Source organism: Notechis scutatus, chromosome 3 (assembly GCF_049901735.1).
Source record: "Notechis scutatus isolate UNSWTSFEM ecotype Mainland chromosome 3, rNotScu1.2, whole genome shotgun sequence".
Lineage (NCBI taxonomy): Eukaryota > Metazoa > Chordata > Lepidosauria > Squamata > Elapidae > Notechis > Notechis scutatus.
The window spans coordinates 46,399,017-46,417,980 of NC_142011.1; the positions used below are offsets into that span (position 1 = coordinate 46,399,017).

Sequence of the window (18,964 nt, forward strand, 5' to 3'; positions counted from 1 at the left end):
AAAATGTCATATAAATCCCATATATCAATATTCTAATGTAAATGGAGTAAAAGAATACTTCACTTTAATGTGATAAAAGACTCTTCTTTACTAAAGACAAGCTAGAAAACAGCATTCTAAATAACAAATTATTTCATTCAAATATGCATTTCATGTCTCCACTGTAACCCATTAGCAAAGTCACATTTCAGAAATATAAAGTAATCCCAGTATCCTAATATAAATCAGAGACTAAAATTTAATATAACAAAAAGAAATAATTCCTCCTTTAAAAAAAAAAGTTTTCCAAGTAGGGAGGTAAATTTGAAATTCCTTACTTCCAAGGAAGGAACAAAAAGAAATAGTTAAATGCAAAACCATTTTAAATATTCTAAAGTTATAATTAAACAAAGTAACTATAGAATATGGGTGTCAAACTCGATCACATCATGTGACATATCATGATGTATCATGACATTTTTTGCCTTTGCGGAGCCAGGGTGGGCGTGGCCTGCATGTGACACATCCAGCCTACAAGCTGCCAGATTGACACCCCACTCTAGAAGAAAAGACTTTTTCATCATATTAAATGTAAGCAACTCTATTACATCACTGAAGAGGAAAGCTAAAATAAAATTGTAAGTACAGTCACAGTCATGTGATTTTCTACTTAGCAACCAAGGTGTTGGTCCCAATAATGGTTACTATATGAGGACTACTAGTACAGATAAAAAAATACTCCTGGGTTTTGTTAAGTGGAGGAAAAATATAAGATATCCGGATATGTTAGTCTTCACATATGTAACATAAAATTACATGTTACATAGTCTTCAGGATGTTGACACCAAGGTCAATGATACAGATAGAACTTGTTCATTTGTCATATGTACCTGGGAAGTTAATGGTTGCCCATTCCGTAGCCACCTTAATGTAGGCCTTGGTTTGCCAGCTGCAGCACAACTCCAGTGGAGATTTGATCCAATATCAGCTTCTTTGTCTGTGATGACTTTTAACCATTCTGGCTGAGCTAAAAAAAAGAGCAGGTTTCATGCATTTCAAGCAGTGCAAGATGATAATGGTGATGATGATAATGATGATGATCTAGTGAAGATTTGCTACAACTTATTGTTGTACCTTTCATTTCTAAAAACCTGAATGACAGCACTTGTACATAAACATGTGTCTCTCCACTAAGAAAGGATAGATTTTTCCTCCACATGATTCACTTACCAAGCAAGCAGCTTAAGAGTTACCACAACAATAAAATGGCTCCATTTTTAGCAATGCAATAAAATGAAGAAAAGAAAACCCTTCACCAATGTGAAAATCAGATGTATTATTTCCTTAGTTCATTTCTGGGATTGAGAGTATATTCCAAAACTCAGATTATGTTCACATGTATACTGTCATTCCATTAAGTAAAGCCAATCTGAAACAAGCCAGAAGATGGTTTTCTCTATTTCATGATGCAGTTTTTGTTAAAGCTAAACAAATATGGATCTTATGAATATTTTAATAAGTTCTGAAAACATAATAAACTAAAATGAATGAACTTGTAAATGAATCTGCTGGGGTTCTTTACCTTGGATAATGAGGCGGCCCTTGAAAGTATCTTTTCCTTGGCCATTCTCAGCTTCACACTCGTAAGTGCCTTCATCATCAAAGCTAGCCTCTTGAAACTGCAGGACAGGTTCAGTTGAGATCCATCTGGAGGACTGGCTACCATCCACCTTTCGCCATTTTATTTGAGGGACAGGGCTAGATTGTGAAAGAAACATCTGTCAAAGGGTACTCAAGCAGGATCCCATTCTGCTCAAGCACTAGGGGCAAGGCAACATGTGGCACATTGATACTTTTTCCTTTCCTTGTTATGTGTAGCATTTTGTACATTACTTCTATATACGGTTATCCTATGTGTGTCATAGGGATGTAGTTACTGTACAGAGCAGGAGTGTCAAACTCATGTCATCAAGGTGGCATCATATGACGTTATCAGGACTTTTTTTCTCTTTTGCTAAACTGGGCGTGGCCAGCATGTGACACATCGGGCCTGTGGAACACAAGTTTGATAGCCCTGATATAGAGGGAAATCACTTGATGCCAAGAAAATATAAAGCTGGTTTATCAAATTGTTAACAGTACTATGTGAGTCCCTGCAGTTTCTGAAGCATATTTCCCCCCTTAATTCCAAACCATTGTGCGACCTCCCTTTAACCTTCTCAACCTTCTCTCCTTCTCTTATTAATATATCAAAATTATACAGCAGACTGGCTGGCAAATTGTCACGTCTTCTACTATTCCCCCTCTTGTTTGTGTGGATTTTGTATTTGTTCAAAACACCCCTACTACATCACCCAGTCCAGAACCAAATGAGTAGCATTACTAGAATAAAAGAAACCTTTGTGAGGTCTAACTCAATCCAGTTGACATCTATTGTTTTAGTAATCAAATGCTCAAAATAGAGAGTAAATAGTATTCAAATTATTAAAACCCTAGTTCATTAAATAGGCAAACAGAGCACACAACTCTGCATAAATCAGAGGAGTTAATAGCATCAGCTCTCCATACTTTTCTTATGATAGGTTATCTGTTCCTTAAAAGCTCACATATGCCTTCCTTTCTATTAACCTGATTCTTTTAAGTAGGTACCATTATATATCTATATCTATATCTATATCTATATCTATATCTATATCTATATCTATATATATTCTATATCTATATCTATATCTATATCTATATCTATATCTATATCTATCTATCTATCTATCTATCTATCTATCTATCTATCTATCTATCTATATCTATATCTATATCTATATCTATATCTATATCTATATCTATATCTATATCTATATCTATCTATCTATCTATCTATCTATCTATCTATCTATCTATCTAGTGACAATGTGGGTTGGCAATTTTTATGTTGTCAACAATATGGAATTAAATGGATTGATACAGCTACTCACTTCCCAAAGGCAAAACATTCCAAAGCCACCACTTGCCCAGTCAAAGCGTAGGTATCAGAAGGAAACTTGGCTTTAATGATTGGGGCATGAGGTCTGGAATCTAAGGACAGAAAGAGAGGTGACTGCAAAGATGTTAATCATGAAAAAGAGGCTACTACAAATCAGAGATTAATAGTTATTCATCTTCAACTTCAAACTCAAGGAAGTACAATAGCAAAACTTTGAATGGCTGCTACAGCAGATTCAATATGTTACTGGAGCTACCGTATGGTCCAAATCCCCTCTTCTGGTTTATTTTTTTTTTAATTCAAAAATTTTCAACCAAAAGGTCTTGATTCAGCTGTGCTATCAAATTGCTCAGAATATAGTAAACAACTTTCAGCACAACCAACACCTGGCATTTTAGTTCAACATTATCTACACTGTGTAACCACAAACTCTCTAAAATTTCTAAAGCAAGCTTTTGCCAGTCTTATAGGAAGGTGCAAAGGATTGAATTAGGCTTTTGGGTGTGCTCAACAGGTAGAATGCAGTCCTTTCCTAATCTCAGCTCTACTTCGTCTTCAGTAAAAAGGTAATAAGACAATTGTAGATAATGGGAATTTTGTAAAATTTAAGCTATGTTAAGATACATAAACTGAAGAAGTGAAGAACCTAAAGTAGGCTGACAGACATTTAGTTACAAGTTAAAACTAGAAGTGATACATATTTTATTCTTTTGTCTAAGGCAGAGGTGTCAAACTCAAGGCTGGCGAACTGGATCCGGCCCACGGGGTGCTTAGATTTGGCCCACGGGGCTGCCCTGGAAACAGCAAAGGACCAGCCCATGGTGCCTCTGCCAGCAAAAATGGAGCTTGGGATTAGCAAAACAAATTAAAAGCAAAACAAAACAAAAGGAGAAATGTTTACCCTTTTGCATTTGAGCATCCAAAAAGGAACAGGAAGAAGAAAGAGAAAGAGAAAAGACAAAGAAAAAGAAGGAAAGATGGGAAAAGAGCAAGGAAGGAGAATGAGGAGGGAAGGAAAAAGAAGAAAAGGAAGGAAGGAAGGAAGGAAGGAAGGAAGGAAGGAAGGAAGGAAGGAAGGAAGGAAGGAAGGAAGGAAGGAAGGAAGGAAGGAAGGAAGGAGATTATAATGAGAGGGAGGGAGGATCTTAGCACTTGGCTACCAGAGGTGCACCCGACATGAGTGATGTCAAGCTGGCCATGCCAACCCTGGCACGCCCACCACAGCTCCCTGAAAAACACAACTCTGATGTAGCCCTCAACGAAATTGAGTTTGACACCCCTGGTCTAAGGTATTCACCTATGAAGTGGAGAAATCATAGGATCAGACTTGTTGGTAAGGGAAGGGAAGCCAGAAGGATATTGACTGATTAGAATAGGTTCAAAGGAGTGCAATACAGAAAAAACAGTGATATAAAGTCAGGATTAAAAAAATTGAGCTGTTGAATCTGAAGAGGGAAAAAAACCTGAGGAAAAAATGTGGTGTCAATGTTCTGATACATAAAAGGTGTCATAGAGAATGTGGTGAGGAACAGTTTTCCATTGCCCCAAAAACGAGGAACAGAAATAATGGGTATAATTTTTGTTTAAATATAAAGAAAATCATCCTGATGGTAAGAGCTGTAGAACAATGGGTCAATCTATAAATGAAGATTGTGGATTCTTGTTCTCTAAAGCAGGGATCCCCAACCTTTTTGACGCCGTGCCCGGTACCGCCATCAGCTGGGCCGCGACCGGTACCGGCATCAACTGGGCGCTGCCATCTTTTTGACGAAAAGTGCTTCCGGTGACCTCACCGGAAGCACTTTTCGTCAAAAGATGAGCGCGCTAGCGCTCGGTGAGCTTTTCGGATAGAAATGGCTTTCTACCCGGAAAAGCTCACCGAGCGCTATGCGCCCCATCTTTTTGATGAAAAAGTGCTTCCGGTGAGCTTTCTACCCGGAAAAGCTCACCGGAAGCACTTTTTACCAAAAAGATGGCGGCGCCCAGCAACCAGCCCGGTAAGAGTTGTTCCGCGGACCGGTATCGGTCCGCGGACCAGCGGTTGGGGACCCTGCTCTAAAGGTTTTTAAGAACCTGTAGAACCATTTTTCTTGGCTGGACTAGATGATCTTTATGATCTCTTTGAATTCCACAATTCTATGTTGCTATGATTCTTTCAAATATAAGCATTGAATCAAATTATCAGAGTACAAAGGAGAAAAGTTTGCCCCCTTATCCACTGGCTTCATTTAATGTTCCTTTCCTGCCAGTCACAGAACTAACAGCCCCTTCCCCCCCAGCCTCAGTGTGAATAGTGCAAAGAGACAAAAACAAACAAATACCCCCTCAGCAAACATATTAATCAAGCACAGTAAACTTGTGTAGATACATGACTAGTAAATTATATTTGATTAAGTGGAACATACTTTGTACAATAACGAAAACTTTAGATATACACACAGTTAAGAGAAAAACTGCCTTGCAAACCCCTGAAAAGGATTTGCTTATGGATACCCATTTTAGAGAGAGACAGACAGACAGATAAGAGCCTTTAAATGCTGACCTTCTCTCACAAGAACGAGTTGAGAAGATGGGCTAAAAACATTCCTTTTAACAGAGCCAATATGGCTGGTAGCAAAACAGGAGTAGCTGCCAAGATCAGAAGACTCAGTCTTAGCAATGTAAAGGTTTCCAGTTGTCTGAGAGACAAAGTGCCTGCCATCTGCTGGAATGAAGTTTGGGAATTCATTCACAAACCAGCGATATTCAAGTCCTGTAGATAGAGAGAGAGGGGGGAACACAGAGGAGGGCGGGGGAGAAAGTGCTTTTTTATATCTTATGATAGTCACAGTAGAAGCTTGACCTCCGCTGGTTATTTTCTAGACAGACCTATTACTAAATCCAGTTGCTATGAATTCATTCTGCACTCCCTCTATCTCTCCCTGAGATATATATTGGTGTCTTATGAAGAATGAAATGAACATATTTGTTCTTTTAGAGAGGATGTGTAATTGTCCCACAAAATTCTTTAAAAAGTGGTGAATCCAATATATTAAATTAGGAGCCCCTTTATTTCTTGATTGAAACATTCAGTGCAATCTCTTTTCATGAAATGCAATAGAGTATCCTACTATTCAAAATCTGTAAGACAGTCAAAGAAATATCCACACATAGATTCATCTTACTAAACAGTGATAATAAATGCAATTTCTACCTCTACCAAAATTCTCAATTTTGACATGGAACTTCCAGCAGCAATTAGCATCCAATTCCTGATTTCCACGAAGAATTTCAGACTTGCTGAAGAACTAGAAACTATGGGGATGAGGTCTGTAATAATTTGTAACTTCTCAAAGCCTTTCTCACTGTAATTGTCTGTACTTAACAGAAAGTGTAGCAATTTGTCAGGGTAATGATGATTTAATAGCTGACCAGCTGCCGTAATGCTGTCATACTATAATGATGATGCAATGGTAGTAATGAATCAGCAGGGTTATTTGACTGCTACCACTTTAAGAGGCTGTGTGTGTGCTTCCATGCTGTATTGCTGTTTGTTCAAGTCCTGTCTCAAAGTACTTGTATGTATATATGTTTTTGTGGATAAAACCACTACATGTAAATACAAACCTATTTACTATATTTGCTCCTGGGTTGTCTCCAGTGATGGGATTCAATTTTTTTTACTACTGGTTCTGTGGGTGTGGCTTGGTGGACGTGGCAGGGAAAGGATACTGTAAAATCTCCAGTCAGAGGTGGTATTTGTTGGTTTTCCAAACTACTCAAAATTTCTGCTACTGGTTCTCCAGAACTGGTCAAAACCTTCTGAATACCACCTCTGGTTGTCTCACATAGTCACACTGTGCGCACTCTGACACAACTTCTATTAATATTTGGCAATGCTACTCTACATTTCTAATTAGGTCCAAATTATTCTGAAACAAGAACAAATTCTAAAGAATAAGAATTAAATGTTGCTGGTGTATAATTACAAAGTAGGCTCAATACCAAAGTAGATTCAATATCAAACAATTATTTGCTCTTTGGACTTTATTGTCATTCAATAAGAAGCAATAATAATGTCAATAAAAACAACAGCAAAGGAATAACAGCAACCAAATATTAATGTTCTAGCAGACCAAATGTTATGGTCTAACACCAATTTCTGATTCCTCAAATATGAATGTTTTGTATGCTTTAAGTGAAAGCCTCTCTTCTAATGCATTGCTTTCTCCTTACCTGGATAGTGTGGTGGTGGGCTGCAAGTCAACATCACCCCCCAGCCCTCTGTAGCTCTCACTGGATCTCTTTGTTCCGTAGAGAATTCCTGCAGATCTAAGACATACAAAGAGCCAAGTGTTTGAGATGTGAGCTAGGATGGCTAGCACTTTTTACAAATTGGTTCTTAGGGGAAATATTGCTTGCTACAGGTAATCATGTTCCCATCCTATCAAAAGGAAATTGTGGAAGCAACAGCAGGTGTCTTCAGCAGCAGTCCTTAGAGAGTCTGCTATTTTGGATTAGAGAAATCAATGCGATCTTTCTATCCTTTTTTCTTATTAGTAATTTCAATTCTAAGCAGCCCTTTAAAATGAGTCACATATGTTTGTAGTCAATACAGATATAATCCCAATGTTGATCAGTAAAATGTAAAAACAGCAGCAAGCTTTCTCTACAGAGAAAAGTGAATGAGTAAGCTGGACTTGGAAACTGTGATAAGATAAATAATTTTGCAACTCTTCCTGAGCTTTCAATAAATTAAATTGATCTGAACAAGTTTTGGATCAGAAATACTATGTAGCAAAGATAAGCATTAAATAGGGCTTATTCTCATGCTAGAAACACGCACAGTATCATCTCATGATTTTATGAAAGAAAGAAATTGATGTGGAAGAAGACAGTCCTTAGATCTAACTTTTATTTACCCTGTTTATAGCAAAAGGCAGCAACTGCCATCATGTAATCTCCTAGTCCCCCATCATTTTACAGGCTTGTATTCAGAATCATGTACCCCAAAAGAAAATGATTTATTTACATCTACATATTCTTTAAAATAGCTGACGTCTCCAGCATGTTGACTACAAATTTAAAATCATGGTTGTAAAAGGAACTGTAAAATAAAGTGGCAGAGTTCTTGACACTACTATCCTTTTTGTACAGAGAATGTATTCAAAATGGGATCAATTACTTACAGCTGAAGCGAACATAAGCTTCACTACTTATTACTTTGCCCATGGAGTTGGATGCTATGCACTGGTAGGATCCAGCATCTTTAGCTTTCACTGGATTTCTTATTACCAAGTTGCCACCATTTAATCTGTATCGTGAATCTGGCTCTATTTTGATCTCTGTTCCATTCATCTTCCACCTGCCAAAAACAATAATATTGGGATGGAGTGAGAACACAATAGAAGCCTCACAGCTGCACATTACCAATATCCTGAATGGTCAATAGAGCCTATTGTTGGACAGTAATTGAATGGGAAATATTGTTTGTCTATTTCTACAAACCCCAGTCAAAAACTGGACAAGTTATGTTTGTACTTTCTTAATATAAAAGACCACCAACTAAGTGTTCCTAAATAGCGAAGCTAGAATATCTGAAAATTCACTCTGGTTCCAATTTTTTTCTGCTACCTAGATTTTTCTGCTTTCTACTGATTTGGGTTTTGATGGTTCTTTCCTTGTTTGCTTTAATCCTATGGAAGTTGCTGAGGCTTGCAATTGGTGAGCTGAAATTGAGCAAATAAATATGGAAGATTTTTTTTGGATTTATCTTAGCAGATTTAGATATATTCTTTTGGAATGAATTAGTATAGACAATTGTGTGATCTTTTGAAATATGTGTGTGTGTGTGTGTGTGCGCACACACACACACACACAACCATCATTTCAAATATGCTTCAAATGTTTTATGATTATTACACACAGTGTATTATGCATAATGTATAAAAATAAAATCAAATGTATTCGTTCAGAGGCTGATACTTTTGGAAAACATGATGAGATGTTTGGGTGATCTCTAATAGCTTTAAGATAGTTGGGCAATTACTGAAAGTGATTTGAAAGTGAAGTTTGCAAACTTTGTGTTCTTTAAAAGAGATTTATCTGACAAGATACAGAAAATACAGAATGTGGAATTACAAATGACAGACCAAGAAAAAAAGGACAGCTTAGTGGATATACAAAAAAATTAAGTTAGTTTTTAGTACTGTAATTAACATTCTTAAGCAAAATTATATTTCAAAAAATTAAGCCAGGGCTACATGTATTGTGCTTTGAAGCACATTTTAAGCAACGTATTTTTAGCAGATTTCCCTTCTTTAACACAATTTATGCTATTTGGATATTTCTATCTATTGAATCATATTTTAAGTTCAGAAATTTTCAAATCATAAAACCTAATCCAGGATATAAAATAGGCAGCATCAGATTCAGTTACCTGGAAGTAAGCACAATTAATCTACATTTGGTTTACTTCTAAAGAGGCATGAACAAGCTTGCAGTACTTATATGTTAAATGTAATTAAATTCCTCCGAGTGTGAACTAAAAAGAATTAACTGTATGCTTTACTGATGTATTCAGTTCTTCAATTAACTGAATGGAATATGAAATGTTTGCCTTTATCCACATTATTAGCAGCCTAGGTAAAGATATAGTGCCATTTGATACAAATTGTGCCCTCTGACTTCGCAATTACGTTTTCCATTAAACAAAGCAGGTGGAAGTGACATTACCTATAATTTGCTGGAGGATTCGCTCGTGCTCGACACACCAACAAAATTTGCTCTTCTGTTGACCGTTCTGGAAAAAGGATATTGTGTGGCTGCTCTTCGAAGATAGGCCCATAGTTTCTCATCATAGTTTCAGCTGACTTCCAGACTATATAGGAACGTTTAAAAAAAAAAAACCCTTTAAAATGTACACAGTTTAATCAAATATAGAAGATAATATAATAACTAAAATTCACACAAAGGCTGCCTGCCTTATACTCTGCATTTCTTAATAATCCCCCACTTTTCTTTCATGAAAAAAGTACAGTTTTGAGGAAACTCAAGCCCTTGTATCTCATTAGATGGCTGTTCTTACTTTGTATTTTCTGTCCTTTGGAATTAACAACCACAAGCCAATTTCGGTTAAAACTTTCATGTGTTCTACATGGGATTTATTGATTCACACATAACATAAAACATCAGAGGAATGAAGCCCTAAGAAAAGTTTAATATTCCACTCTCCAATCAGTTGTTTGCCTTCTTATTTCTAATAGTAAGATGCTGTTTAAAATAAGCATTTTTCTGTAACCATGGTATCTTATGCAAGAGTGACTTCCAGCTGGGTAAAATACAGAAGGATAAAGGTACTTATTTTATTCTGAGCTCCTACTCTTCCACTTATATCCATGAAAAGTACAGAAAAAAATCAAATGCATTTATATTTATGTGTACATAAATGAAATTGACAGTATGGAATACATCAGCCATGAATATCACTAAGTGGGGCCTTCTGCATATCAACCTGAGCAATCTGTCTTCTGGTAAGTTAGCAAGACATCCACATGCTGATAATAAAGCATTGCTGGATTAATTAAAATAATTGCAGGACCCTTTGCTCCCTCTTAAGCATACTTATCCTTCCTCAGCTGGAAACGGTCTTGCCCTTGACACTGATGGAACAAAGGATGGAATATTGGCTTAGGAAGATTGTCATCTCCTAATGACATTTCAATAGCTAAACGCAGGTGTACTCATGGCTTTAGAGTTTTTTGGTTGGGGCAGGGAGGACTGGCTAAGAGTACTCAGAATTCAATAAATAATTCATGATAATTGCACGTTCAAAAGCCATTTTTGTTAAACCTCAGATTTCTGCCTCTAAATATCAATGGTATATTTGTTAAGCAAGAAAATCCAAGCTCTAATTTCCCTCCCTGTTTTTGTTTTTGTTGTTGCCCTCATCTTTTCCTACAATTTCTATGAACTGGAGTTGTGAAAAGGGCAAAAAGACTAGGATTAGTACCTCAGATTTCAAGGCATCAGATAAAATGCCAAAATAACATGCATTTGGTTAAGAATGTAGTGGTTATTTTCTTTATGAAGCACTTGTGATGTTATTAGGTTCATATAGAGTAAATATTGAGATGGTATGGCAGAAATCTCTCATGGTCTTGTCTTGTTTTTTCTAGTTATATCTATTGTATCATTAAAGCATAAACTCAGGATCTGTGTCACTACTAAAGACTAACATGTGCTATGAATGAGGAAGATTACGTAGGGCAGCGGTCGCCTACTGGTGGGCTGCGGCCCACTGGTGGGCTGGGAGAAAATGTTGGTGGGCCGCAGAGAAATCTCACCCCCAGAGCACCCCCCCCCAAGCAATTAACCCAGGCTGCGCAGAAACACAAAGCTGTGCCGCCCACATGGCCTGCGGGAACCCTCCCCGCCCACTCACTCCTTACCCGGCAAACTTGCCTGCTAAATTGCTATTTTTCCTTTTTCTGATAATCAGCTGTTCTGTTGTGCTGGGATATTTAGATTAGCTAGGAAGCAGGAAATTGTTGGATTTCTTGCTTTCTAGCTAATCTTTAGATCTTCGGCTCTGCTTTTAAACATAGCCGAACCTCTCTTAGGACTGAAGATTCTATTATTCAATGCAGACTCACAGCGAGCAAATTTTATGTGACAGACTGAGCTAGCCGATGGCAGATACATAGATCTCTGAATGAATCTGTGATTCTATGAGCAACTCAATCTGCCTACCTGCTTTGCCTGATTTTGGGTAAAAGTTGCTCTTTTTTTTATAAAAAAATCAATATTTATATAAATATTTATAATATTTACATAAAAACCATGCCCAGTCACATGACCACCAAGCCACACCCACAAATTAGGCCATGCCCACAGAACCGGTTAGTGGTCCCTGGGATTTAAAATTATGAGTTTGGTGGTCCCTAAGGTCCAAAAGGTTGGCGACCCCTGACGTAGGGTACTTCATTCTAAATACAGAAGATGAAATAGTTTTGCTGGCATGCTTCAAATGTTGCTGAATTGCAGTTTTCAGCAACTCCAGATGGGAAATTGGAATGTTAGAAACTGTTCAGTAACATCTGGAGGGATATAAATTTTTCAGCCCTGTTTTAGTAATATCTCAATTAAAAAAAATTAGCAAGTAACATAAAACTTAGAACTAAATGAGTTAATGAGAGTTATTTGTTATTGCCTTCCTACGTGGTGAAAAAATTCAGAAATCTGATACATTGGGGAAGACTCTATCTATCTCCATGAAACAATTCTATCAACTATTCCTGCTTAAAAATAAAGGAGCTGCAGACAAAGCATTTTTTCTTTGTCAGTGGAAATCCTAGCACAAAAAACAGGAAAGTATATTCAATAGTTAAGACTACAACACTGTACAATTAAATAAGAACAAGTCCTGCTGAAATCAGAGGTCTCTACAAATGAGGAAGCCTCATTAGGATTGTGCTATATGGCTGCACGATACTTCTTTGGAAACAAATCCTATACGATACATAATTCTGAGCAATTAAAGGTAGGATGGCCTATGTCCAGACTGCAAAGAAAGCAGAAAATCAGAATAGACCATATTGAGCTTCAATGGGCAGAACTTAAATTAGCTTTGCCTTCAACATTTTTCTGAGACACTTCTTTGATCTATTTATAAGTTCTTTTAACAATTATTTCACATGAGGTTTATTAGATAGTGTTTCAATGTATTACATAAGAATATTAGTCTTATTGCTGCAGTATTTTGGCATTATATAGCACTGCAGAGAAGTGCTATACTGTATTGTGGTTAGCTAGATCTGAGCAACAGTCCCTTCAGTTCCAAATGCTGCCAAGCAAGTGATGAAGAGAGTCAGCACCCATTTTAGAACAATCCATCTTTTATTTTCTGCAGCTGTAATAGCCCTGTATATGTACTTAGGATAGGGAGGGAGGCAGGCAGACTTTTGGAACTGCTCAACTTTGTAGAGCTGAAGACCTGGAGCTCATGTATTGAAAATAATATTGACACGGGTGAAAATATCTAGGTATTTTTGCAAATCCAGATTTTTATTCTCAAAAAGGTTGATCCCCCAATGGGATCAATTGGTGCCTTTTCTTCTGCCTGGCTTCTTTTCATGCTCCCCATGAGGTATTTCCAGCCTTCTGGCCATCATTATACTAATCTTTTGTGTCATATGTTATCAACCATTAGAAAGTGCTCCTGTAGGGCTTTGTAAATGATTTAATCCTTATGGTCTCTGCTTGAATGCAAAAAAAGAAGGTCTCCTAAATTCAGCTGGTTAACAGGAAAACCTCCTAGCATTGCCTTGATGTCATTGACATATGTGGGCCAGACCAGCTCCTACGCAAGCTAATTGCCTCCTGATCTAGGCCAACTACCTTCCCAAGAGACCCCCCCAAAAAACATTAAAACGTAATTAGATATTTATAAGGGACATAGAAGTTGCCTCTCCCAAGATGATGAATTAGCACCAAAACATTATCTAATTCTCAGCCATCTGAAATGAAATGCTTTCCCATTGAGAAATCAACCTTATAAAGCATAAGCGTGAAACTTCTATCAGGAATAGTTTGAATTCAATGAAAAGCAGAGATTCGTGGATTAGGTGAAGGACAGAAAATGCAAAAGGATTTGGATATTTAGAATATCATAAATAGATAAATAATGACATTTTAAGAAAAAATATAAGAAAAAGGCATTTTTTCTAGTAAGATTGATATACAGTGTAGTAAAAAACCATATGTATGAGTCTTTAATTTTGGTTTTCCTACTGAATAAAAAAAACATTATAAATAGCTTTATACATTCTGCATTCAGACATATCTAAGCTACATAATTACATGATTTAAAAGGTAAACATGTGAAAGTTCACATTATCTGAGTTGTTCTTATATAATTTAATATCCTGAATGCTATTTGTAGATGAAAATACAAATAATTTTGTTACCTAACTAGCATTAATTAGATCAGTCCTTATGCTCATCTAAATCTGAATGATCCCTTCAAAGAAACTCTTACCTATAGAACAGATAGTTACTAATGAAAATAAGAGAAGCTCTGCAGACTTTCCCATTTGTAGGCTTCAGTAGATGAAAGGCAATTCAGCAAACAGAAGAACAGAGTGAGTCTGTAAGAAAACGTGTGCAATTATTGATAATTCAACTGATTACTAAGCCATTGAAGCTATATTTTCAAAATTTCTTACTAGCCAGCAGCATAATCTCTTACCTCTGTTAAGTGGAATAGCTTAAACAATAGTTTACAATTAGTAAAACTTTCCTAATGTTGTGCTTTGCTTTTTAAATATACTCTAATCCAATTCTAGGATCTCCCTTCCTTTTCCCTGTAAAATACCTATTAAGAATATTAAAATATTGGATATTCTATTTCCACAAATCAAGCTAGGCTATTAAAATGTTCATATACACACAATGAGAAATAAATGATTTTTTTCAGTCTTGCTTTTTACATTTCCATATCCTATTATTTATATTAGCAGGCGTTTGTCCCGGAAAACTGGAAAATGTTTGACCTCATCTCCTGCCCATGTCTGTATATCCCATCTTCTAATGAAATCACATAGAAAACACAATCATCCTGTTGTCTATTACTTTAGCCTGTAAGTAAAGAGATGCGTTTTTAATGTTTTCTCACAGAAAAAAAATAACACACACACACACACACACACAGTTCCTTGCATAACTCAAAAAGTATACTACAGTAGTGCTGTTTAGCAAGAGATGAGGTATATGATGTTGCTGATCAGATAAGCTCTTAAAATAGTCTTCAGTGAGAGAAAAATTTAAGAAATTACAGATGCTTCTTGAGTTAAATAAAGTGATTCCAAAAACTGCTCTGAATGTGCTTATGGATCCCAATTTCTTTTTAAGGGAAAATAAAAAATAGCCCTATTCAAATTATGATTTGGGATAGTTGTTGTAAATATCTAAAGTTAAAATCCACAACAAATTGCTATCCATCAATAGCATGGATACAAACATGCTTACAATAAGACATATATTCAAGATCTGCAGCTTTTATTTCTGTTGCTAAATGTTTATATATTTCCAAAACACATACCATATTTTTATTAAGGGAACAATTTATTCCTATAAGCAAAACAATATACAAGAACAGAAAAAGTTAAATTCAGTAATATACTGACAATAAGAAGGAATGGGAAGTTTTTACAAAGGGAAAAGGCACAAAATAAACTGATTTAATTAATTAGTTAATTAATGTAATTTAATTGGAACAAAGCCAGATGAGAAGCAAACACAAAATACTCAGGGAATATAGTCAACAAAAGGCAATAATTGATACTTTTTGAGATTGTTTTCCTTCCTTTGTTATAATATCTTAATATAGCCCAGGAGCAGAACAAAAGCTAATTGACAAGAAACCATTCTAGTCTAAATGAACCTTTCCATGTTTCATGTTGCATCCTTGATAGACATCCTTGATCATTAACAGCTATATTTTCCCACGATTCCCTTTGAAGATTGATTTAAATTGTCTTACCTTATAGGATCAATCTTTGCACATAGCTGAAAAGATTCTTCTAAGTTACAAGGGGACACTTGTCACCACATAATGGAGAATTCTCTGAAATAGAAAATATCACTGTCTCTATCCCATTCCTCATCTGAAACCAGATTCCTATCTGTAAATAATACTTTCTAGAACCCTCTGTTGTTGCAGTCTTAGCACTTTCTCAGCAACCTTCCCCAGAAAGGGGAGTTGGTAATAGGATGGAAGTTATCCAGGCTATGGAATCCAGGCTTGGCTTCTTATGAAATAGAAAGATCAGCTGCTTTTTCAGGCTCCTGGAATCTTCTCTTCCAGAAAGATGGGCAACCAAAAATATGCAGTTGATCTTTGAAAGCTAAGCAGGGCTAGATCTAATTAATACTTGGATTGAAGACCATATAGAAATAACAGGTGATGGGGGAAACTGAAAAGTTGCAGGGCATCATTATACTGAATTATAATTACCAAGTAAGTTAGATGGATATAGCCATAAAGCTATTTCCTGGTTTCTCCCAAGCACACTGGACTACAAATATTTAATAGGCATATAAAAATCCAGATGTCAACATCCAGATGTTTGCCATGCAGTTGGGAAAATTGAAGAAAGAAGAATTACATATACTTCAGCAAGATATCTTTAATGTGAGTCCGGGGTAAATACCAAATCTTGAAAAACTGTAAGAGGAAATTCACAACTCAGTTACTGTGAGTTAATTAGAGCAGAGTAATTTAACATTCAGTCTCCCAGATTTCTCTCCTTTCCTGGGCCAAGTTGCTATTTGTGAGATACACCATCAACTGGTATGCCCACTATCTCTTGACTATGTTTTTGTCTGTCTTCTCTTCCATGGGTTTCCCAGCTACCTGCTATCTCTCATACCAGGCTATGAGAAGAAATGTTGTTGTAGAAGAACTAAAAAGCTATTACAAAGAATTCCAGTGATTATTCTGAATTGAAACCAAGTCCAATATATAGCAGTTTAGCTTTAGCATCTCTTCTTTCCACTCATGCTATGCAATGATAGGTAAGACTCTCTCTTTTGGCCATGAGGTCTGGCTTTGATCATGTTCAGATAGGATATAAGATTATTCTCTGTATTAAGAACAACCTCTCACAATCTCCAGGAGATAGCACTGTCTACAACAAACAGTAATGACATCAAACAACATGTATACATCAAGCAAATGGTACAATTACAAACGTGTGTTATATTGTCTTATGGGAGTATGGGAAATGTGGCATTAATGTCATGATGTCATCTCACATAGGCCAACAATCATTCCCTTTGCCTGCCTCTTGAATGCCATGCCAAGAGATGAGTTGAATTTGGAGACTGTATCTTAACCATTTAATTATTATTTATTAGAATTATATTCTGCCTTTGGTTTCATAGGTTCACTTATAGGGTGACCGCAAAGTTACATGTTATAGTATAGTACATTTTTCTGTTGGTTTTCAGATCTGAAGCTTTCTGTCAGCTCGAACAATGACTAATGTATGCTGTCTGGAAATTTAAAGATGTTTTCCCACATGAACTACAATAACTTGACCTTTCTTATAATGTAAAAGTTGCCAATGCAAGATGGGAAGAGGCGTGACAATTCTAAAAAACCAGGTGCATTTTAACTTCCATAGATCTGCTATCTAAATTTAGGATGTGCACATATAGTAACACTCAACCCACCTACTTGAACAAGCTCTCCAATTTTTTTTTATTTAAATGTTGTTATTCTAAATTTACATCATTATTTGCTTTCCTCTGTGCATACCATGCAAGAAAGGCTTGCTGAATCCACAATGTCCAGGGCTACACTTACCACCTGCTTAGCATTTTCTCACTCAGCTCTTTCTTATAAAAGAAAAGTAAGCAAAAACACTTTCAATACTAAGGCAAGCAAATTTAAAGTGGAAATCAGAAGAGGGGGGGAAAGGGCAATTTGAAAATGTTCTTGCTTTGTGCACATCAATGGGTTAATTCTGAGAAGTTTTGCTTTAAGCTTTGAGCACATTATTTTAAACTCTAATGTAGAAATTATACTTAGCCATGTGAACAATCGTATAATAAGCCCTGTAAAAGAAAATAAGCATTGACCATGCAATGAGCCACAAATGAAAGATGGAATACAGTTTGTTTACTTCTATTGCATTGTCATGCTCAATATGCCTGGTTTACATTGTGGAAAGACAATAGTACAGAGTGACTGTTGTGGGATTAGCAGAATCAGCCACCTGAGCCCTACTGTCTTACCTCTACCATAGCAACAAAATCTTTACTCTCACTCTCTCTCTATTTGTGTGTGTGTGTGTACACTTAAAATGCAATCTGATTAGAAATTCTTCTCCTAACATTACCTTAAAACTGTACCTTTATACCGTTTGTGAACAGCTATGAATTGAATAAGACAGAGCTAAGTTATTTAAAAGATAAGGTATCTGTGAATAGATGATATTTCATCATGCATCTTTCCACATTTTTTATTTAAAGGACTAAAAAAAAATCAGAATCTTGCCTGTTTTAGCTCAGAAGGTCAAAGGAATAACTACATTTAGCTAGTGAAATTTAAAGGTTTTTTTTTGCCAAAGAAAGCAGGTATATGATTGTGTTCTTTCTGTCTCTCACTTATTTGCTTTATAAAATATAGATGCTGTGTGTGAATTAGAGTGAATTTTGTCTCTTTTCTCCCCAGGTATATAGCTAAACAAACTATAGTGCCAAGGGAGTAAGTGGCTGAATAGTCAATCACATCATAAAGGAAACAGTAGAACCGCAATAATTTTCAGCTTGTTAACTCTCTTTCCTGCCTGTCAGTGGGCCATGACTGACAACAGTTTGAACTGTCAGACCTGCTGTTCTGAAAGTCCATACCCTGATTTAGTTTCCTTTGCTTTCTGGGGTAAGAAATGGCCATAGTACTCAAGGTTCAATGATTTCTAAAATGATACTTGAATTTGCATCCTTTTCCTTCAAAACCTCTATTTTCTTCCATATATAGATCAGTAAAGGATTATCTACCTGAAAACATAAAGAGACTAGCTAAAATGTAGCAGGTATTTGGACCACGATGGACATAGTTCACTGTGGATCATCTGTAAACACTGCCCTCCTGACTTAAAAGTCAGGCTAGACACCCATTTGCTTGGCTCTGCCTCACTGGTCACCATTTGCTGTATAGTCCCAGGGTGGCATTGGTCCCATCTGTTCATAGCTAGTTGGCAATGAGGGTAGATGTGTGCAGTCATCCGTCAACCTTTGGTGCCTCAGGATGTTTAACAACTAAATTAAGTAACAGCTAAGATGTGTGAACTTTCTCCCAGCTGTGACCACATAAGTCAAGTGAATAAAAACCATCCAACCCAAATGAATGTGTTAAGCAGGAGGAAAAAAGTGCTGCTAAATCCAATTAAGAGATACCCCCATAACTCTTATAACCACAAAGGAGAATGTGGGAATGTAGACTCACTTAAGGCTAGCTAG

At 36.4% G+C, this 18,964-nt stretch overlaps 1 protein-coding gene across 1 annotated transcript in view; it reads right to left on the reverse strand.

Annotated features, from left to right (window-relative positions):
- The window catches only part of CNTN2 (contactin 2), a 49,889-nt gene that overhangs the window by 18,903 nt on the left and 12,022 nt on the right, over positions 1 to 18,964 (reverse strand). The window contains exons 2-9 of the mRNA XM_026676807.2: positions 13,977 to 14,085; positions 9,674 to 9,818; positions 8,128 to 8,303; positions 7,175 to 7,270; positions 5,502 to 5,711; positions 2,952 to 3,051; positions 1,562 to 1,737; positions 870 to 1,006 (exon numbers count right to left, since the gene is read on the reverse strand). Of these exons, the coding sequence (XP_026532592.2) occupies positions 870 to 1,006; positions 1,562 to 1,737; positions 2,952 to 3,051; positions 5,502 to 5,711; positions 7,175 to 7,270; positions 8,128 to 8,303; positions 9,674 to 9,818; positions 13,977 to 14,031 (1,095 nt within the window). The 5' untranslated portion in view covers positions 14,032 to 14,085. The remainder of the gene's footprint in view (positions 1 to 869; positions 1,007 to 1,561; positions 1,738 to 2,951; positions 3,052 to 5,501; positions 5,712 to 7,174; positions 7,271 to 8,127; positions 8,304 to 9,673; positions 9,819 to 13,976; positions 14,086 to 18,964) is intronic.